This window comes from Hyaena hyaena, unplaced genomic scaffold (assembly GCF_003009895.1).
Source record: "Hyaena hyaena isolate Hyena2069 unplaced genomic scaffold, ASM300989v1 scaffold_25, whole genome shotgun sequence".
Taxonomy (NCBI): domain Eukaryota; kingdom Metazoa; phylum Chordata; class Mammalia; order Carnivora; family Hyaenidae; genus Hyaena; species Hyaena hyaena.
Window position 1 is genome coordinate 5685258 of NW_024080657.1, and position 23620 is coordinate 5708877.

At 38.3% G+C, this 23620-nt stretch overlaps 1 protein-coding gene across 1 annotated transcript in view; it reads right to left on the minus strand.

Moving 5' to 3' along the window:
• The window catches only part of PTPRT (protein tyrosine phosphatase receptor type T), an 803437-nt gene that overhangs the window by 206593 nt on the left and 573224 nt on the right, over positions 1 to 23620 (minus strand). Inside the window, exon 15 of the mRNA XM_039227066.1 lies at positions 20429 to 20702. Coding sequence (XP_039082997.1) covers positions 20429 to 20702 — 274 coding nt within the window. The remainder of the gene's footprint in view (positions 1 to 20428; positions 20703 to 23620) is intronic.

The following is a 23620-nucleotide window of genomic DNA, read 5'->3' on the forward strand; positions in this document are numbered from 1 at the left end:
GAAGTATTACCGAGCCTTAAAAAGAAAGACCTCCTGCCATTTGCAACAACCTGGGTGAATCTGGAGGACATTATGCAAAATGAAATAAGACAGACTTAGAGAGACAAATACATATGATCTCACTTACATAATGGAATCTGAAAAAATGGAAATTATAAAAGCAGAGAGGGGAACGGTGGTTTTGAGGGGCTGAAGAGCAGAGGAAATGGAAAGATACTGGTCCAAGAGTTAGGCAGGATTCATAAATTCTGCAGATCTGTAAAATATTGTATCTTTTATTTAAATGTTTGTTTATTTTTGAGAGAGAGAGTTGGGGGAGAGGGGAAGAGAGAGAGGGAGACACAGAATCTGAAGCAGGCTCCAGGCAATGAGCTGTCAGCACAGAGCATGATGCGGGGCTCAAACTCACAGACCCCGCGATCATGATCTGAGGTGAAGTCAGACCTTCAACTGACTGACCCACCCAGGAGCCCCTATAATACTGTATCCTATGCTTGAAATTTGCTAGGAGAGTAGGTCTTAAGTTTGCTCACCACATACAATGTGAGGTGATGGGTATGGTAGTCAGCTTGATTGTGGTAATCATTTCAGAACGCACATGTGCATCAAAACATCACATCACAGCTTAAATATATACAATTCTTATTTGTTAAGTATACGTTAATAATTCTGGGGGAAAATCTTGACAAACCAGATGGGAAAAGAGGATTAAAGAGTTACAAAGGTAAGTACTAGAACAAAAGTACAAACCTTTCTAAATATCAAAAGATATTTTAGCACAAGTGAGTAAGGAAAACACATATTAAATTAGAATATAAAGAATGAGAACTAGGGGCACCTGGGTGGCTTAGTCGGTTAAGCGTCCGACTTTCGCTTAGGTCATGATCTCACGGTTCGTGGGTTCGAGCCCCGCGTCGGGCTCTGTGCTGACTGCCAGCTCAGAGCCTGGGGCCTGTTTCAGTCTGTGACTCCCTCTCTCTCTGACCCTCCCCTGTTCACGCTGTCTCTCTCTCTCTCCTAGAAATAAATAAAACATTTAAAAAAAAAAGAATGAGAACTAGAGTTGCCATCAAACATGTCAGTCATGTCAACACTTGTGAATGGGTTTAACTCACACAATTAAATGAAAGGGATATCAAATTGCCTCATAAAGCAAGACCCATCTGCTGTGTATAAAGGTTATACCTAAAACAAAGTGATTCAGAAAGGCAACAATAAAGGAATGGGGAAAATTTTACATACAAAAATCCCAGCAGAAACAGCAATCCTGATATCAGACACACTAGAATACAACTGAAAAAGCATTAAATACAACAAAGGACGCTTTTTAAACCCACAATTAATGAGAAATATAACAGGTATGAGTATCTCTGCACCAAAACCACAATAATCACCTTTACGAAGTAGAAACTACAAGAGATGCAAGAATAATAGACTATTGTCAGTATAAGTCTGGTCAAGTGGGAAAAGAGACAGGCACGGACCTAGAAAAGCTAAAATAATTAGGCAGCTCCAGTGAATGTACATCAAACCCTACAGCCTGTTAACAGACAGAAACCTTTTCCTTATACGCTTATGACACATTCACAAAAATTGAGCATACATTAGCTAATTAAGAAAGCACCACTATGTTCCATAAAGTTGAATTATTATCAATATTCTATGATTACTGTGTAATAAAATTAGAAATTATTAAGAATAAAAAACCAAACAGGTCCTTCCACCTGAAAAGTTCCAAAATAATTTATTTTGACTTACTCCTGGGCAAATGTGGAGTTGAAATATAATGAAGATTCTAGAGATCAGAATCTATGGAAAACAGAGCAGTGATAAAGTAAAAGAATGAAAAAAAATCAACTAAATTTTTAGCACAAAAATCTAGAAAAGGAACCAAAAATGGGCCAAAAAGCATACAAGAGGTAATGAGAAAGGCAAAAGCAGAAACTATGGAAGAGAAAAATAGTAAGGAATAAAAAGATAAAAAAGAGAGAAAACACCATTATACAAATAAGAAATGACAAGGGAGAAGTAACTTTTGAAAAAGAAGAAATTTGTAAAAATGAGACTGCTCCTTAGATGTCTGGAAATAAATTTCAAAAAGCTAAATGAAACTGATAAATGCCTAGAAAAAATGAGTCCTAATAGAAATAAGAACTTACACCACATTCCACAGAAGAAACAGAGAAAGATATCAAGGACTATGCATGCTGTGCCCAGGTGTTTTCACAGGAAAACTGCTACCCGACTGTTAAAGACAAGATAGTACTAACATATATTATTCTGCAACATGGAACACGAAGAAAGGCTTGCTCATTTCTTTATGAAACCAGCCTAACACTGACACACAAACTTAGGAAAGATAATACCAAAAAGAAAGAAAGAAAGAAAGAGAGCGAGAGAGCGAGAGAGCCAGAGAGAGAGAGAGAGAGAGAGAGAGAGAGAGAGAGAACGAGAGAGAAAGAAAGAAAGAAAGAAAGAGAAAGAAAGAAAAGGGAAATTATAGATCAATTTTATGTTTGAATGTGTAAAACTCTTAACATGTTAGTGAACAGAATTCAACACTTGCATTGAGAAATGTTAAATGCTATGATCAAGTGGAATGTATTCTAGAAGTGGAAGTTTGGCTTGATGTGAAGAAATCCATTCATATGATATCTATATATATTGTATTAAGAAATCAAAGAAGAAAATCATATCATTATCTCTAATGTAGAAAAACTATTTGATGCAATTCAATACTTATTTCTAATTTAAAAAGCCACTCAAGAAAATAGGAATTGATGAATACTTTCATAATATATGAAAAAATATATTTTACTCCTAAAATCAACATCCTACTTAATGGGGATTTAGTAAAGGCATTCCCACTAACATCAAGATCAAGAGTAGAATATTCTCTATCTCCACTACTCCTTCACAAAATACTGGAGGTACTAGCCAGTGAAACTTGGATAAAATAAATCAATTAGGGGCATACAAATTGGAAAATAAACTTTAAAATATTTCTGTTTGCAGATGACATCATGGTATGTCTAGAAATCCTTAGAGAATTAATGATAAAAGTTAGCAGGATATAAAATTAGCATATAAACTGAACAGTATCCATACACACAACTGATAATCAGTCACGGGATATCACACCAGCAAATCCCATTTACAACTGAGTTTAAATACTTGGTAATAAACTTACCAAGAAGTGCAAAACCTTTATAAAGAAAATTTTACAATACCCCTGAAAAACAATAATGGCAGATTTGAACAAAAGGAAAGCTATGCTCTGTTCTCAGCTTGGACAATATAAGATCTTAAAGATGTCAGTTCACCCTAATTAATGTATAAATGAGAGGTAATAGCAGTAAAATTACTAATAGGATTTTTATGGAGCTGGACAAGTGATACTAAGACTTGCATGAAAAAACGAACATGCACAAAGTAGGAAATCACTGAAAGAGAAAGTCCAGACAGGAAAACTTGCCAAAACACATATTAAAAACATAAAATTGTTGTAATCTTAACAGTGTGGTACTAGTGCATAAATAGGCAAATGGGCCAGTGGAAAAGAATGCAAAATCCAGAAAAACACCCAAGAACATATGAAAATTTAAAATATGAGAAAAGGGGCAACTTAAATTATTGGGGCAAAAATGGATTTCTAAATAAATGTTGCTAGGACAACCAAGTAGACATGTGGGAAAAAAGACAAAATTAAATCCATACTTCACACCATACACAAAAATAAACACCAAACATCAGAAATTTAAATGTAAAGAAATGAAACGATACAAGCAGTAGAAACAAACGTGTGAATTCCTTTATAAACCTGGTATAAGAGAAAATTTTTCACTTTTATTGTGGATGCAATAAAAAAATTGATTCATTTGATTCCTTTTTTTTTTTGTGGCAAAAACACTGATAAGCAGAGTCAAACAATAACAAACTTGGAAAAAATATAACATATATTACAGATAAAGAGTTAATATCCTTGAGGTGCATGAGTAGTTCAGTCAGTTGAGTGTCCAACTCTTGATTTTGGCTTGCGTCATGATCTTAGGGTTCATGAGTTTGAGCCCTGCATCAGGCCCTGCGCTGACCATGCAGAGGCTGTTTGGGATTCTTTCTTTCTCCCCTCCTTTGTTCCTCCCCAACCTGTGCTCTCACTCTCTCGCTCTCTCCAAATAAATGAATTAAAAAAAAAAAAAAACCTTAAAAAGAAAAGAGGGGTGGCCTAGGTGGCTCAGTTACGTGTCCTACTTTGGCTCAGGTCATGATCTCATGGTTCATGGGTTTAAGCCCCACATTGGGCTCTGTGCTGACAGCTCAGAGCCTGGAGCCTGCTTCAGATTCTGTGTCTCCCTCTCCCTGTCCCTCTCTCCTGCCTGCACTCCCTTTTCTCTCTCTCTCTTTCAAAAATAAACACTAAAAAATTAAAATAAAAGGAAAAGTGTTAATATCCCTTATATATAAATAGACCTTAGAAATTGAGGGGAAAAGGTAAAAAGCCTGAAAGAAAACCAGGCAAAAGACATAAAGAAAAATGGTGCCTGGCTGGCTCTGTCAGTAGAACAGGCAGTTCTTGATCTCAGCATAATGAGTTCAAGCCCAAAGATAGGGACAGAGTTTACTTAATATACATATTATATATACGTATAAAGTAGTAATTAAAAATTAAATTACAATGTCTCTTAAATATATGAAAATATATTTTAAAATATATGTCAACTTCACTTATAATAAGAGAAAAGAGATTAAAATATATTGAGATAAAATTTCTTCTTTTATATTATTATTATTTTTTTTAATGTTTTATTTATTTCTAGGAGAGAGAGAGAGAGAGTGAGCGTGAGCAGGGGAGGGTCAGAGAGAGAGGGAGTCACAGACTGAAACAGGCTCCAGGCTCTGAGCTGGCAGTCAGCACAGAGCCCGACGTGGGGCTCGAACCCACGAACCGCGAGATCATGACCTAAGCGAAAGTCGGACGCTTAACCGACTAAGCCACCCAGGCGCCCCAAAATTTCTTCTTTTAAAATTGAGGTATAATTGACATACAATATTATATTAGTTTCATGTAGACAACAGTGATTCAACATTTGTATATATTGTGAAATGATTACCACAATAAGTCTAGTTACCATCTGTCACCATAAAGTTGATACAATATTATTGACTGTATTCCCCATGGTATACATTGCCCCTGACCGATTTATTTTATTACTGGAAGTTTGTATTCTTGATCCCCTTCAATATTTTGCTCTCCTCCAAACCCCTCCCTTCTGGTAACCAACAATTTGTTCTCTGTATCTACGAGTCTGAATTTTGTTATATTTGTTTGTTTTGATTTTAGATTCCACATGTAAGTAAAGTCATGATGTATTTGTCTTTGTCTGACTTACTTACACTTAGGATAATATCTTCAAGGTCTGGCCATGCCATCACAAATGGCAAGATTTCATTTTTTTTTTTTTTATAGCTGAGTAGTGTTCACACTGTGCGTGTGAATATACACATCATATAAACATATAAAGCATACATACATGCCACATCTTTGTCCATTCACCCACTGATGAATACTTAGGTTGTTTCCATCAAAAAGATATATGCCCCCTACATTTCTTACAGCATTATTTAATAGCCAAGATAAAATTCCTACATATAACTTTGAAGAGACCTCCCAAAATAGAGAAATATATATTCATGCATTCCTTTATTATAGTGGTGTTTGCAATTGAAAAATACTGGGAACAATCTATATGTCCATATATGAGAGTAAGTGAATAGACTAATATGTCTACATCATGAAATACTATGCATCTGTAAAAAAAAAAATGATCTGAAATAATATAAAGTGATTCTCAGGCATCCCTGGTATGTCCCCTTTTCCATAAGAAGAGGAAATAAAATATATGTGAACTTCTTAATTTTTTCCACTAATTTACAAGAAACTAATGGCACTGATTTCCCACCGAGGATGGTGGGAATGGGGGGAAAAGAAATAATATGTACCATTCTGCATATACTTCTTTTTTGTAGCTACCTCTTTTGGAACCATGTTGCAATATTTTACATATCCTCCCCCCCCCAAAAAAAAACCCCAAACAGTAAGAATGGGGAAAGGGGAGGTACCTGGGTGGCTCAGTCAGTTAAGTGGCCAACTCCTGATTTCAGCTCAGGTCATGATCTCACAGTTGTGAGATCAAGCCTCACACTGGGCTCCATGCTGGACGTGGAACCTGCTTAAGACTCTCTCTCCTTCTGCCCCTCCCCCATCTCAAAAAATAAATGGATAAAGTGAACCCAAAATTAGTAACAAAGATAAACAAATAAACATAACTGTTCCCAATAAATAACCATACCCTAGAGAAAGAAACATAACTAACCAACTAACTCTGAACACAATATTTTGTACAGCCCGTCTATAAGCCTATGGTGAATCCTAATTGGTTTGTTTTACAAAGTGACATAGGTTAGTAACCCTGAAAATAATTTCTGGGTATTCTAGGGTTGAACAAATAAGTAAGTATGTTAAGAATAATGAAAGTAAAGTTTCTCACTGCCAAAAAAGTGAGTTGAAATATGGGAAGGGTGAACAGTGAAATAAATCCTGTGATGTTCAACTGGAATTAGGGCTATAATTATGAACTCTTGGTTTTTAATACAGGGATTATTATTATCAACTAGCTAGGTAGTCAGGCAGATAGATATAGGAAGTCTACAGGTACATGTATATCTTGTGTTTATGTTCAGTCTGAGAGCAAGAAGCAAAAATGCTCATTAGCAATGATACTCAGCAGCCCTCAGATCCTGGTTTCTAAGTATCATTCTCTGCTAGAAGGAATTGGGGTTGGTGCACAAAAAGCACCATAAATTTACCAGAAAAATAAAAGAAGTTTCCAAGAACTGATGGGGACATATCATAAGGACATAGGCACTTCTCTGAAGGCATTTCTTACATTTGCAGGACTTGGACAGAGAGACAAATGGGGGCCACATAACTGCTTACTTAAACGCTTAAATCAACAGATCAAACTAATAACCTGTTAAATGAGATACATTCATTCCATCCTACTTTGGCAAATGCATCTATACATAAAAACAAAAATCAGAAGATATATGTATAGTTTTCACCTGACTACAAGTTGGCAAAATATATCTTAAAAAAAGTATATAGGAACTGATTGGAAGGGGCTCCCACTAAGGCTGAGACAATCTGAGCATAAAAATAAATAATAATGACAACAGGTTATCACTGACTCAGAACAATCAGAATCTATGAGTTTTAAGTAATAGAAATAAATGATACATTAAAAACAAGGGACACAGGAGAGCTCATCCCCACAATAGACGTTAACCAATACATAAATTATGAATGACGAAATGAGAAAAAATATCCTCTGGCAAACATTATCAATAATTGATTCAGACAAGAATCATCAATAAATGCTAAAACTAAGGGAAGAAAGTTTGATGAAGAACCGGATGTTTACCTAGTCCAGAAATAAATCCTTATAAAATATGCATACATTAAAAAGAAACAGTAACTTTACAGTGAGGAATACCTCAGTGGATAACACTTTAATGAACAACTTTAACATTATCTATAATGGGACACATGGATATGATGCAGTAGGAAGAATTCAATATAAGTTTTGTAGTACTCCTGCTGAAAAGGCATAACTTGAATCTAATTGTGAGCAAACCGAACATAGGGAATATTCTGCAAAATAACCAGCTTGTAATTTTCAAGAGTCAAGCTCAAAAACGCCAAGGAAAGGCTGAGATATAACGAATCTAAAGAGACATGACAACTAAATTTAACAAGTGATCCTGGACCAGATTAAAAAAAAAAAAAGGACATAACTGAGACAAGTGACAAATCTGGGGTATTACAGCAACATTAATTTCCTGGTAATTGTATTGTCTGTATTGGAAATGCACATTGAAGCTTTTGGTGTAAAGGGATGATACATCATTGACGGACAGACTGATAGTCAGATAGAGTCAGGGAGACAGAGACAGAAAGAAATGGTAAAGCAAATGTGGTGATCTGTAAGCAATTAGGGAATTAGGCAGGTCTATGAAAGCTCTATATTATTCCTGACACTTTTCTGTAAGTTTGAAATTACTTTGAAACAAGGAATTAAAAATTTCTGGCAGAGTACAGGGAGTGAATTGGGGTAGATCAAAGAAGACTGGCAATGGGTTAATCATTGTTGAAATAAGGGGCATTAGGAAATGAGTCGATCATATTTGAAATTTGCCATATTAATCAATTTCTTTTTTTTCATATTAATCAATTTCTTAAAGGGAGAGAATATACTTTTTTTTTTTTTTTTTTGCCACATCCCGAATATTTTGTGTTCTCTTTGTCTCAGCTGTTACCACCTTTCTCTACATCATCTCTTTCCTAAATGGCTACAATAGCTTCCTGTCCACTATACCTACAGCCTTAATAATTAATGCCTCTCTGTAATCTCTTAATTGTCTAGGACAGATCCCATGATACCCTATTTAAACTCTCCAATGGATCCCTGGTAGACTACGGGTAAAGCCCCTGCTCTTCCCCTTGATTCTCACTTCCCTGCATAAACCAACATTGCCATCTCTTCTATCTTTTTACCATTTTCTCCCTCCAGGTGGATTGCTCTTGTTTACAACCCCTGAACAAACTCAATTCATTTCATCCTCAGGGCCTTTATCTTTGCTGTTCCCTCTGCCTGGAATATCTCACAATCTTTATGCCCTCATCATTTGAGTTCTGTTATCTGTCACTTCCTCAAGATGCTGATGGTTCCAATCAATTGCCACACTCTCCAGTCACCCTCTATCACAGATCACTTTTTTCTATTCTCACCCATCATTATATGAAATTGTGCATTTACTATTTATGAACTTTCCATGATTCCCACCAGATTTAAAGAAAGACAATGAAGGCAAGAGACTTTCTCAGTCCTTTTCACCGATGGCACAGTACCTGACATATATTGATCATGCCATGGTGATGTAATGGGTGAGGTTAGACATTCAAATTCTAGTTTCATTTTTTATTGGTTGAGTGAACTTAGGTGAATCCCCTGGGCAAATCCCTTAATCTTTCTGACTCACACTTTTCTCATCTATAGAATGGTGGCAATACCCAACGTACATCTCACTGACTTGAACAAAATTTTGAACGCACATATGCCTGAGAGATGCAAAGAAGTATACATGCATGGCTTTATTATTATCATGAATGGGTGTCAGGGTTATTGACAAAATCATGTTCCCTGTCTATAAGAGAATAAATTCTAAGCTTTAAACCATGGCCTGCTAACCCCTCTCACCCCTCATCATCTGCTTCCTGTCTTTTTCTCCTTGATCTTCTATCTATGTCTCAGAACCAATCCTATCAAATCTCTCCAAATCATGGAATGATACAATTTGGGCCTCTGTTTAGGTGCTTCCTTTAGAGGAAGAAAATACCCACTTACTTTCAATATTCAACTGAATTGTCATTTTTTTCTATGAAAAATTCCTAACTACCTTCTCATCCCCTCCATCTCCAAGCTTCTAGTTGTAAACTGGGCACACCACCAATGAGACCCCTAATACAATTTATTGTACATATTTGTTTTCATGACTGTCTTTTCCACTGTGCTGTGGGTTCTCCAGAGCAGGAACTTTATCCTATTTACCTGTTTACCTCTATATCTCCCCACCAACTCAGAGCAAGCCCTTAATAAATGATTGTTGGATTTTTACTACCACCACCACCACCATCATTATCATTATCATCAGTATCTCCTTACAGAGGAGAGAATGGCCAATGATGACACAGTTTTCCAGAGTAAACAAATGCAGATAAAGTGTGAGTTATTGTGTTCAAGTCATGGCTCTGACCTTGGGCAAATCACTTCCCCAGTCTGGACAACATTTTCTTTTTCTGTTGTAAGAAGGGTAGAGCATAATCTATACACTCCCTTCCAAAACTACATTTCATGCTTTTTATTCCTCAACACCAGAATTATACTCTAATTGGGATGTCCTAAGTGTGGACCTCATGGTAAGAGGCTTAGACCTTCCATCAGGGACTGGAAACTCCCAGGTCTAAACCAATGTAAGCTAGAGCTGTCCTTCATACCTCCCTGCACAGCTCTTATCTGACCTTAATGATCACTGCTCTCTGTGAGAGGCTCTCTGAGAGAGCCTTTGAGCTGTAATTACTAATTGATGTTTGTAAAGTCTTTGAAATTCTCAGGTGACAGATGTAATCAAAGGCCAATTTATTATGATAATTGTTATTAGTACAGCTCTTCATTATTTGTTGATGTTAACGGCAGGGCCAGCAGGTGTTTCAAGATTGAGCAGGGGATTGAGGCTGGCCATATCTGGGCGGAGAAAGAGATAAATGTGATGTGTGGAGGATCTGAGATCTCTTAGAAACCCCTGCTGATTTCAGTCTAGTCAGATTCTACTTTGTGGGGTTATGAGTCAGCATCAAGGCACTAAATGCACACGGCTGCCTAATGGCATTTTTACATGCATAGGTTCAAACCCAGCTCAGCCTTTTGCTTCTGGAATGTGCTTTGGCACATCCTCAGTCTTGGCTTGCTCATCTGTTAAATGAAGATACATACAGTATGAATTTATACTTGCTGTGTAATTGTGCAATTTACACTTGCTTGAGGTAAGAAAGAGTGGATATGGGAAGACCAGTTAGAAGGCTGTTGAGGTTTCCCAAGCACAAGATGATGATAATCAGGATGAGGATGGTGATGCTGGAAATGAGAAGAACATGTGGACTGAAGAAAATTTCAGAGTGGCGAACCATTAGAACTTGGTGACAACTGGATATAGAAAGTGAGGTGTCCTGGGCAACCCAGACTTCTAAGCTAGAAAAGACCCAGGGATCTTTTTGGAGGGGAGGAATAAACAATTCAGTTTTTACAAATTCATTGCATACTGTCTCCACCAGTCTCGTGTAGGTTTAGTTTATGTGAATCTCATCAATTCTGTAGCCTGATGAATCGAGTTAATGAGTTTGCAAATTTGGGGGTCATGATGTAGAAGTTGGAATGTGACCAATATTCAGTTTCCAGGAAGGGCCTGCAAGATTGTCCACTTGTTTCTCTGTAAGTACATTTCCAACCTCCCTTTGAAATCTCACTCCTCCTCTCTCTTCAATGCATCCAGTGTGCCAACTGCTATCTCTGCACACCTTGGACTTCACTGATTTTGTTTCTCCTCCCTGCATTACTTCTTCCTGAACACTGTTCCCAGTCTATTCAAATTTGATTGATGGGTTTTAAAAGTCTGTGCACCCACTGATTTTTCTTGTTCTTCCCTTAGCACACCTCCATACTCTGCCTCACATATATCATCTGTGAAATTCTAATAGTGATAGCCAACATTAACTCAGTATTTACTGCATACCACCACCAGATAAGCATTTTTAATGCATCTTCTCATTTAATATTTACAAAAATTTTGATAGAGTTGATACTATTGGCATCAAAATTTTCCAAATGAGAACCTGATTCATAGATTTTAAATCACTTTCCTAAGGTCACATGGATGGTCAGTGCCAATCTACGCAACAGACTCCATACCAGGTATATCCATCAACAATGCCTAGGGAAAAGAAACTTCGAGATCCATTAATTTACTTGATGGAGGTAATTAGCGGCATTAATACTATTATACAGCATAAGAAACAGAATCATTGAGTGTAAATGATTCCTTTATGTTTCAGTTTAATATTGTATCACAATGTTGATGGAGAAGGAGCTGAGTGTTGGGGCAGAGATATTATGATATTGACCAGTATCTCCTCGAGGCCCCTTATATAAGGATGCAGATGATAAATCTCCATTCTAGTGTCTTCCATGGAAAGTATGTATGCTTCTTTCTTTCCACTAAGAAAAGCTTTGAGAATCTGCCATACGTTCCTTTTTACCTTTGCTTTTTAGGAAGCTCAAGAGGTATAGGTAATGTTCTATTTCATTAACTACCTGTATTAGGCCTCTAATGAAATGACAACCTTTCTTCTAAGATTCTTGAGCTAATTTAAAATTTATTTTAAGTCAATATGTATACATATTCACATATATACATATATAATTATATACACATGTTAAAATATTTATGTGTATTATGTATATATACACATGCTGAATTTGTACATGTTCACATGCACACACATACCCATGAACTCACATTAGCAATATCTTTGTTCAAAAGGTGTTTAGGAATATGAATAAAGTTATGACACCTATTATTTATTCCTCACAAAGACTCCAGGGAGCTTGGGGGGGCACATCTCCTCCCCACTTGACAGGTGGGGAAACTGAAGTTTAGTAGAGAAGTATTCAGTTCATGAAGCTGAAAAATAGCAGAGCCAGTTTCCAAATTCAGTGGTATCCCAACTTTTTCACTATATGGAGGCCAAATGGGCCAACTTTCATTGGTTTGAAAGGGGCCCAATGGAAGCAGAAACCTCTGCTATATGGAAACATAGACTGCTATTTCCATGAGACTTTTTAGGACCAGGGCTGGAGTCTCAACACGCAGGCTGAGAAGATTATCAGCTGTCAACATTTGGGTAACCTTCATTTCCTTTTCCAAATGAGTCTAAAGTATATTTGTGTCAAAAGGAAAATGTTCTTGGTCCCTCAGGTCTCATACTATGATAATAAAATCTGTAGGAACTGTGAATGAAAAAATAAATTAGCAACCTGGGAGAGCTCATTTTGGTATTTGTACAAGGTGACACTCAGGGAATTTCTCTCTCACTTAGTAAGAGAAGTTTGAGCCTCAACAGGGCTTCAATAGAAGTTCAGAACTTTCAAGAGTATGTGTAAGGCTCACATGGTAGAATGGACATTAGAGGTAGGTATGCTCAGGAGGCTGGATGATCCACAGGATCCAAGGACTGGGAAAGAGGATTGGGCAGGTTGATGGGGCAGGCAACCTAGGCTGTGGTGACAGTGCAGAATTGGGAGGGGCACTGACAGGCCTAAGCTTTCCAAAGTGGTTACAGAAAGGTTTTGGTGACAATCCTGTCCATTTCAGTCTCCCTTTCTACTTTAACTATGCTGCTGCAGAGCTGATACAATCCTGAGACAAGTTCCTAACATAGGACTATGGCAACAAGTCAGAAAAAGAATACGTGGAGGTCTTTAGTTCACAGTTTTCTGTTACTTTGGATCAACAATTGATGAGTGGGAGAGATCTGAAGTTTTCTGAGGCCTCTCGTCCATACTGCATGGTAGGCTTGGAAGAACCACTGCCTTTCAAGGTGGAATAGAGTCAAGAGGGAGTATTAGACATTTCTTTACCACGTAACTATGGAGATAAAATGAGAAAGCTCTTACTAAAATCCCTTCTTCAGTATGAAGTAACAGATTCTATGAAATTGTTGGGTGCTTCTGGCAGTCTATTCATTCACTGATTTAACTGGAGTTACTTTGTGAGACCAATTGGGGAGTAGCACAGGTGATAGCATCTTCTTAGTGTCTGGGATGCAGCAGGTGCACAGTAATAGAAGGTTCTCAGGATCTGTGATAGGAAGTGCACAGGTGCTTCAACATTAAGTGTGGGTATCATGGGAATCTGATGGAAAAGCTTCACAATGGGCAATAATAAGGAAATGTGGTGGTCATTAATGATATTCTCAAATATCCTAAGTTCACATTCTAGGCACCTGGTTAGAATCAGTTGCCTCATTGTTTTTGAAGTTAAACATGGACACATGACTAGCCTTGGTCAATGAAATGTGCAAGTGATATGTATCACTTTGTGTGGAAACTTTTTAGAACTAGTGCCCTATTTGCCACATTTCTCTTTCTCTGCCTTGGTGACTGTGTAAGTATATGTCAAAACGGACTTTGGTCCAGAGTCCTTCTGCCACCCATTCTGGACATGAAGGAATGAACATTTTTTTTCTCATAATATAGGAAGATTTCATGTTGTTTGCTACTACAGCATAAATTAGTTTGTCCTATCCAATATAGGAGTTTTCTTATAAATTCCCCGATGGAATATCTAAAACCCAAGCCATGAGATACCTTGTGTGATCCTAACTCTAACCCATCTGAGCTTGAGTCTCCCATGTCTTCTCAATCCATGGTCCACCTGTGCTTTATTCATGTGACAAGTGAAAGTCACTAAACTAGAAACAGAATCAGGAAATGGGGTTGGGAGGGGCAAGGTCAATCCCCAAAGACAAAATCAATTATGTCACATGTCACAAAATTCAACAAGAACAGAGGCCAGGCTTGGAACCACATGTAAAACATTAAACTAATTAAAAAAAAAAAAAGCCTAAAGTGAGGTTATAAAGCAATTAAGTCATGGGTGACTCAAAACAGTCAGCAGCTGCCACAAAGACAAGGTTCCTGAGGTCAGATATGGATGCTCCAACCTTCCCCTCTATCAGGAGAAGAGCTGAAGGAAAACAGCAAAAAGGAAAAGAATTCTGGGGGAGGTAGGTCATTAATCACATCATGTATCTTGAGATGTTAAGTAACAGCTCAAGTTCACATCATTAGAAATATCCAAAATTCGAAGCCAAGTCTGTCTGATGACTACCTCTCAATTCTTTCCATCCCACCATGCCGCAGAAAACCAATCCATGTACAAATGTTCTTTTAAGAGTTCTTGGACACAACTAAATATAGCTCCTTCCAGTACATTCAGAGACACAGAATTCTCCATAACCACGTTCTACCTAGATAATCCTAACTATTATAATGTGATTACACTGCAAACATGAGAACCCCTTCAAAATAGCATCTGGCTTCCAACTGCTCTCGAGAGGCAATTGAGTTCAGGAGCTGGAAGAGTAAGCGAGAGAATGAGAACAATCACCCTTCTACTTCCCAATTCTCTTATTTAGATCACCATTTGGCAGAGGCATCATCCAGGTTAAATGTGCCTCTACACGATGAAAAAGATATGGCAAGGAAAGAGTTCTCTCTCTGCATAAATAGAACATGCACAACAGCTCTGCCCAAGAAAAGGTGGCTTCTGGTGGATATTTGCATGAATTCGCCACACTTGTTTTGCATCCAACCGTTAATTATGGTCCTTTCAACTTCACAATCATGGTTAATGGTGGTGGGGATGCAGAGAACAGTATATTCAGCAGACCTCATTCTGGGATGAGTGGGGGAAAAACAATGCAAAACTGCACCCACCTGCTGTTTACAACTGAGACAGCTACTTTGGGTACCATTTGGAAGATTTGGAGGAAATCAAGGCTGCCCAGGAGCCTGGAGCTTGGGAAATGAGACAGCTGGGGAAAAGTCTTACTGCTATCACAGAAGGAAGGTCCTCTAGGGGCTCATCTGTCTATGGTGAAAAAAGCTCTGAACCACATCTCTCATGCCACACTGAATGGAAATTCAGACTGTACTGACACTTATTTGGTGTCTTTCAGAATTCAAGATCTTTTCTCATTTAATCCTCAAAATGACTGCGTGAGTTTTATATTACCATTTCTATTTCATAAGCAAGAAAACACTCATAGACAACAATAAACAGTTTGAAACCATTTGTACTCTCATTCATTCATTCACACAACAATCATAAAGTATATACTATGTGTTAAATATTGTATTCAGTATCACACAACAATCATCAAGTATATACTATGTGTTAAATATTGTATTCAGTATGGAGAATACAGAGGCAAAAAAAAACAGAGATGCTACCTCCTGTAGCTCTCAGTCTAAGGATGGAGGCAAGGACTACATAGAAATAAGTGCAATTAAAAATGTGCTCAGCTTTATAAAGAAAAAGAACAATTTAACATATAAGTGAGTACTGGCATGGACAGCTCTTAGAAAACATAAATGCAAAGTTCTCAGAGTATGTGACATGGAAGATGAGGCCTGAAAAAAGAGAAAGTTCTTTGCAGACAAAGAATGTAGAGAAGAGATAGCCAGGTAGAATTACAGCTTGCATAAGGCCCCAAAAGTGAGAAAAATCTCTTAGAATGTCAGGGAAATAATGTTTTAGAAAATGGTAAGGAGAGGAGGGGTAGTGAAAATGTAGCAGGCATAGTCAAACTATATCTGAAGCACAATGCCAAGTTCTGGGAGCCCTTTTTAAGGAGGGCATTGGAAAAAAGGAGACTGTCTATTAAAGTACAGAATACATAGGACTAAGAAGATAGAGAAAATCATTCTAAGTGAGAAACATAAGTAATTGCATGTTAAACATCAATATGATATAGCCTGAGTAACCAAAGATGGTAGTTGGTACTGTCGTATTTTCTCCAAGAGGCTGACATGGGAAAGAAAGATTTGATTTGTTCACATCAATACAAGTGCCCAAGAGTAGAGAGTTAAGGAGACCAAATCTGACTTTATAGATGGAAGAAAGCTCTAATAGTTTTACCTGCTCCTCAAAGGAATCAACTCTTTACCTCCAGAGAATTTCAGTGGTCAAGCTGAGGTTCTATAATGCCCTGGCAAGAACGCTTTATTGGCGATTTCTTTGGATGCTGGTCTGAATTAGATGACACTGCAAAACCATCCAATTGTAAAATGATATAACAGATCTATAATATAGCTGTATCCAAAATAAATGGTTACAATATGGCTTGATTCACAAGAAAAGACCAGCTCCGAGGATTCAGCACCAAGGACAGTGCTCTAACAGCCAGCTCTGCCCTTGTTCTCATTAAGAAAGCCATCAGTAGTTAAATGTAATCTGGTCAAAATTCCCAGTAAAAGTGCCTGTCAACAACCCACACTTCATGAAAATGCCTGCAAGGACTCTGAGCACTATGCCTCATGATGTACATCATACTTGGGCTCTCCACTGTGTTTACAGGGGTGGATTAAAATACTCCTACATTTAAATAGATTACTATAGAGTTTACAGAATGTCCTTATCCTCATCCCATTAATATTCAACACAGATCTTATGTCAACATTTAATGAGTGAAAAAGTGCCTTTTTAATGATAGTATGTGCTTGCTAGAGGCTTGCTTAATTGCTAAATCATATATAACTATTTTTAATAGCTTATTTAAAATCAGAGTTACTAGGGTTTTGTGTGTAGGCAGTCTGTAGTCTCATCGCAAAGGCTGGATATTTAGCCAGTCTGATGAACTGAAAAAGAAAACACTATCTTTAATATCCATAGAAAAATATACCTGGACCCTAAAATTTTCTTACCCCATTCTGATGAAACTTGCAGGTAGTGCTGGGAGCAATAAAACTAGTTGACAGTAAATTGTTCAATCTGGCCAACAACTATAATGCAACAAATGGCCATTTTTTGCTTTCCTTTAATTTGTTTTAATTTAATGTGACTTGGCCTCATCCTTTGTTTGGTTTTTATCTTCTAGTAATATAGAAATATCTTTACCTAAGATATTTTTTCCTTTTTAATGAAGGGAACAAAGCACCACTTATTGTCTTCTGGCTTGCTTTACAGTTGCTGATTTTTGTATTTACTTATAGTTTCCTTTGCGTCTCCCATTTTCTTTGTAGATTGTTGTTTCCTGTTCTTTCTAAAAGATAGATTGGAAATGTGCCTTTATGTTTAAAAAACTATAGTTTTCAACAATTCTCAGTATCAAAAATAAAGTAGTTGCTATTTGTTCCATCTTGCCTAAATTGGGGAAATTGGCAGATTTTTATTTATACTCATCAATCCTCCAACTCCTTCTCAGTTTCTGTTGATATAACAGCAAATTTACCGGCCTACATTACAATTGTTAATTTCTTACATTATATATCTTCTCTTTAAGTAATTATTTTTTTATATTAACCTTCTCTTTTGTAGCATATTTATAGCAAGTCTTTAGCATTAACACTATGTTTAATTAGTTTCCATGCTCACTGTTGGTCTTTTCAGTCTACACTTCTCTGTTTTGATTTCTTTATTTTGATTTATTGCTTGGTCAATTGCTCTTTGAATGATTTATTAGAGGCAGGGCATGCGGGAGCCCCTGGATACTAAGAATGTCTTTCTGATGTATCTGCACAAGAACAACAACTGGGCTGATAAGGAATTTGTGGGTTATAACATTTTCTCCTCAAAAATCCTCCAGGCTTAACTGCATTGTCTGCTGCCCTTTACGAGATGGAGGAATCTGAGAGGGGCCAGGCAGAGATTTGTTAGACTGAGAATGGCTTTTCTGCTCCTATGACCCTTTAACTTAAGTCTTTTCAGTAGAACTTAATACTAAATACAGTAATTTCAAATAGCATGTAGTTTTTCCCTTGCCAGAAAAATGACACGCTGAGTGCCCAGCTCCCACAGCTTTTCTTTCCTCTCTGTTCTTTTTTCTCTCTGTTTCCTCCTGTTCCTCTCTGTTCCTGTTTCCCTCAAGACACCTGGCATAAGCACCCATCCAATTCCTGTCCTGCAAATCTTAGTTCCAAAATGGGAGCACACATGGTGTGGGATGGAAGGTGTAAGTAATTAAATGGCCTTGTTCACCCGGAAGCAATAGTAGAAACTCCTTCCTGAATGAGGTAGCTTCAGAGCAGGGTGACTTCTTTCCCAATGCCTTCTCTTGAGGAAGTAGTGTATGGTGTGAAGTTTGGGAAGCCAAGCCTCTCACGGTCCTCTGGCCTCACCTGCTTGTTCCACTCAAGGCCAACCACACTCGGGTTGGGGAAATTCGTCCTGTGGTCCATTTGTCAGTTTCTTGGGTCCTACAGACTTGCTCTGTCGCCAGGTTTTTACTAGGGTCATGGTAGGAATGTGATACAGAGTGAACTGAGTGCAGCTCCTACTCTTCTTCACAGCATTGAAACCCAAACAGCACCTCTTGACATGTCACCAAGAGCAGGGAAAGCCACACCTTCTCACAACTGTGCTTGACCAACAAACTGGCCAGTCTGGGATGCAGAGAAACAGAAACAAGATGGGTCCCCAGATGCTTTCTGCCCATCTTTATGTCTTCCTCCTCAACACACCAGAGTGTTTCATGCAGGGGGAAGACCAGATGGACAGATGGAAGGCAGTCTGGCAGCTTCTCTTTGTAGTTTTAGACTCTCTGTCAGGAATGTTGCTTGGGCAAGTAATAAATGCGGAACTGAAATACCAATGTGGAATTTAAGTGGGTATGTGGACATTTAAAATGTTAATTAGTTCCTCAATCCAGGTTTCTCATAAGGTAATGACTGCCCCTGACAGACTAAAGTCTCTATTTTGGCCACCAGAGCCTACAGAGGCTATTCTGCACACCCTTCACCAAATCTTGCTTTTGTTTCATCTTTCCCTTCTCCAGTGAGCTTCTCACTTCTCCAGATATACCATGGAACATGGCACACACCAGACTCCCTTATATTAAAAAAGGTCTTGCCGGGGGTGGGGGTGGGGCACATTCTATATTACCTTAATATGAACTATAGGGCCTAGCATATGTCAGTGTTTGTTGAAATATAAAATATTTCAGTTTTTGTGAAATATAAAAGTCTGAGATATGTCCACAAAAGCAAAATGGGAAATACTTGTGTCATAAGAAGAACTAAAGATATTTAGACAAGACCAGATGGGTATATTTGAACAGGGAAGTGGATGGTAGGAAAGATCTTATTGTAACTGAAAGAATACCACCTGAGAAGGTGATTGCACTGATTCTCTTGGGACCTAAGGGTATAGACCAAGAGCATTGGGTAGAACCTATAATAGGAGACATATTTTAGGCAGTATAATAAAAGACTTTCTTAGAGCCACAGACACTCCAAAGACCAGTAAAGTTACCACATAAAGAAGTGAGTTCTTGGTCATTAGAAATATTCAAGAGTAAGCACTAATGCCAATTAACTGTGATGTTGTAATGTTGATTGCTTTATGTGTAGGGGGAGGGAGGTAGGTATTTGGTAACCTTTCAGATCTTTTTCAGCCCCGTGATTTTGCGATGTTATGACTGGTGTCCTATCTGGACCAAAGAAATATCTGATACTAAAAAAGTTTACCTTGTCTTTGGGAGAGGAGAATATTTTACAATGTAACTACTGGTAATAATAAAAGAGTTAGTATTCACTGATTAACTATAACATGCTTAGTGCATTCAGATAACAAATCTATAGGTATTATTTTGTGGATGAGGAAATTAATCCTCAGATGGGCATGCAATGTGCCCAAAGGTGATCTGAAAGACCTTTTTTATCTATTAATATTGAGGTCTGCAAATTTTTTTCTGTAAAGGGTCATATAGTAAATATTTTAGGTTTTATGTGGAATAAAGTCTAAACTACTCAACTGCACTGGAGTAGCATCAAAAGTAGCCTTAGACCAAGTAAATGAAAAGGCACTGCTGTATTAGAAAAAAAAAGTGTGTGTGTGTGTATTTATCAGTCATGGGGCTGGATTTGGTCCACAGGCCTTAGTTTGTCAACCTCTGCTCTAAAGCCATGCTACTTTTCATTTGAGAATGGGAAAATACAAACAAGGCAAGAAATGGCCTCCATGTGGCCATACTTACTCCATTTGCTTTGCTGAGTGCCTGGAAGTAGATGCTGTAGCTCTTCAGAGGGGAAAGAGGAGGGTTCCAGTATCCATTGTATGTCTTGTTGTCACCCACTGTAAATGGCTGGGTGACAGGCAGGTTGGCAGGCTTCAATTCAGCAGCAAAGTAGTGTAGAGAATCAAGGCTGGAGGCATTCCTATAGCTCACAGGCACCGAAAAGCATTCAATGATATCAGCTGCCCTCCGTGATTTCTGAAGTCGCTCCTCCTTGACAACCAGCTGATAAACACTGGACAGAAAAGAGAAGCAGATGAGCAATGATCTGGAGGAATGAACTTGTTATTTATTTCCACTTCTGTCTACAACTGAACCTCCCTCCTAAGCTTTAGAATCATAAACTCACTGCTGTGTAGAAATCAATCTCCATTTACATGTCCCAAAGCCAGATCACACTGGATATATCCAAAATGTAACTTGGTCCCAACCCCTACAAACCTGCCTCTTCTTCCTTCTACCTTTCTTTCCTTAGTGAAGGGTAGTATTGCCCATCAAGACACCAGATATTGGATCTGGGACTCACTTCAATTCTTACCTCCTTAGATCTCACTATGCCCCTATAATCAGAAAGCCCTGTTGATGGGGTGCCCGGGTGGCTCAGTTGGTTAAATGTCCAACTTCGGCTCAGGTCATGATCTCATGGTTCATGGGTTTGAGCCCTGCATCAGGCTCTGTGCTGACTGCCAGCTCAGAGCCTGGAGCCTGTTTCGGATTATGTATCTCCCTCTCTCTCTCTCTCAGAAATAAATTTACAAAAAAAACATTAAAAAAGAAAGCCCTGTTGAAATCAGCACTCTGTATCTGCCCTTCCTCTTTTTCCTTCTTCATTGATAATGCTGAGGTTGGGCACTTCTCTACCTCTTTCCTGGATTAAACTGTTGTCTTTACCTCTAACTTACCTGATCAACTAACTAGTTAACTCACTGATCTTCCTAAACATATTGACAGTGTTTCTCTTCAAGCTCTTTCATAACCTGTTATCCTAATGATATAATCTAAACTTTTCATCCTGGCATTGAGGACACTTGTGCCTGGCTTCCAGTCTGTACTTTGGAAATTCTTAGTTTGAACCCCTCATTCTAATATATTCATACCCCCTGCCATTGCATAAACATCCTTGGGATTCTACTCCAGGCCACTGTCAGTTCATGCTTCCTCCACATGAAATGCCTTCTATCTACTTCTGCCTGGGAAGCCTTTCCCTAAAGGCTGAGTCTATCTTTCATCTCCTCAGTGAAGCCTGTCTAGACGCCCCCCCCCCCCCACTGTGAATGAATTTCCCCCAACCTTAGCTCCCCTACAACTCACTAATGGATATCTTCTTGGGATTGCAAGACTATGAGCACAGGACTACTGTTTCTTTGGTTAGACTGTTAACTTTTTGGACACTGGGAATTGCAGCTTAGTTATTTCCGTATCACTTACCCCAATCCCACATTGCCCAGTAGGTTACCTGATACCCATAAAGTCATCAGTGAATGCTTGTTCAAGTAATCCAAATTAAATTGAGTTAAAACTGAAAGTAAGCATGAAACTAAATATGACTGGATACAGAATCCCTAATCAAGATAAACAGTGAATACTCTGAGATCCTGTCTAGTGATTGTGTACCATTCCCTTCAACTTGGAAGTAAGAAGGCACCAGTGTGTGAACAGAAATGATCAAGCTTTTATTGAACACCAGCTGTGGGCCAGATGTGTAGGCTCCTTTTATAAAAGTTATCCTAAAGGTTGTGAATATGGATGGCATTTTACTATCTGTTTGAATGCCCACATTTTGTATTTCTAAATGCTCTTCTTTTAGAAGATCTTTATTGCAGAGATTTCTAGGACTCATGATCTAAGACAAAACACCAATTGCCTAAAGAGTGCCCCCAGGAAATTTTTGTGAATTAATAAGGTGATTTCAGCAGTGGCCCCAAACCAATCTTCTAAAGATGGCATAGTGAGGTAGCACATGGTTTATGAAAATGTGGCAAGAGCTATCATATTTCAATCAAGCAGTCCATCTAAGGACATTTGGTTAAGCCTAATTTGGGTAAAGATAGAGGCACGGGACTACTTCATTAAAATAAAAGGGTATAGAGGGACTAACCCAAGGAAACATGACACAATATGGCAAGTCTTCCCCTGAATCTCCTTGAGCATGGGGATGGTCAGAAATGCAGATGGGAAAGAAATACACATATGAATGTTTGCCATACTTGGAAGAGAGTGATACCTTGAGTGGAGGTGAGCAATAATAGCTCAATGAGCATGGGTACTCTCTGATGGGCACACCTGAATGAGAACTCAACAACCCAGAGTGCATGTGAGTGCCATATGAGTGAATGTGGCCAACCTCTCTGGTAGGGCAGACTATATCTGAGTATCCACAATGTCCAAATGAGCATCTGTAGGACCTGGGTGTCTAAAAACTAAGCAAACACATATACTCTTTGAATGAGTGAGTGCAACATCAGATGAATGTGTGTGGACACCTAAATGTGTATGACATCTGAGTGTGTCTAAGATCCCAAAGTATATGTGTGTGTGACATGTATATGTATTCATAAAACTGAAGTCTGGGGTGCCTGAGTGGCTCAGTCAGTTAAGCCTCCAAACTGATATTGGCTCAGGTCATGATTTTATGGTTTGTGAGTTCGAATCCTGCACTGGGCCCTGCACTGTGAGTGCAGGTCCTGCTTGGGATTGTCTCCTTCTCTCTCTGACCCTCCCCTGCTTGCATTCTGCCTCTCTCAAAACAAACATTAGAATATATATTAAAAAATTTAAGTCAATAAATGCCTAAATTAAATTATGACTTCAGGGCATATTCCCTCCTCAACTCTGGGGTCCTTCTCAATGGCACAGCCACTATTTTTATCAAGCTAAGCTCAAAATAGTCTCTGAAAGACATCACAAAGACCCAAGACCCAAACCTAGAGGAGGCATGTCTATAACAGTTTTCAAGATCTCCAATGCTTTACATGTAACAGCAGTCTCAAGTAAAACTCTTTACCTGAATTTTGCTAGAGTGCTCAGGACTGTTTGTTGAGGGTCTGACTCATGCAACTCTAATCTATAAGGAAAAAGGCAAAAGGCAATGAAGAGTGAAGAAGCAACAGTCTCTTGGGTCCCCCTGTGGAGGCTTGCAGTAGGACCTACAAG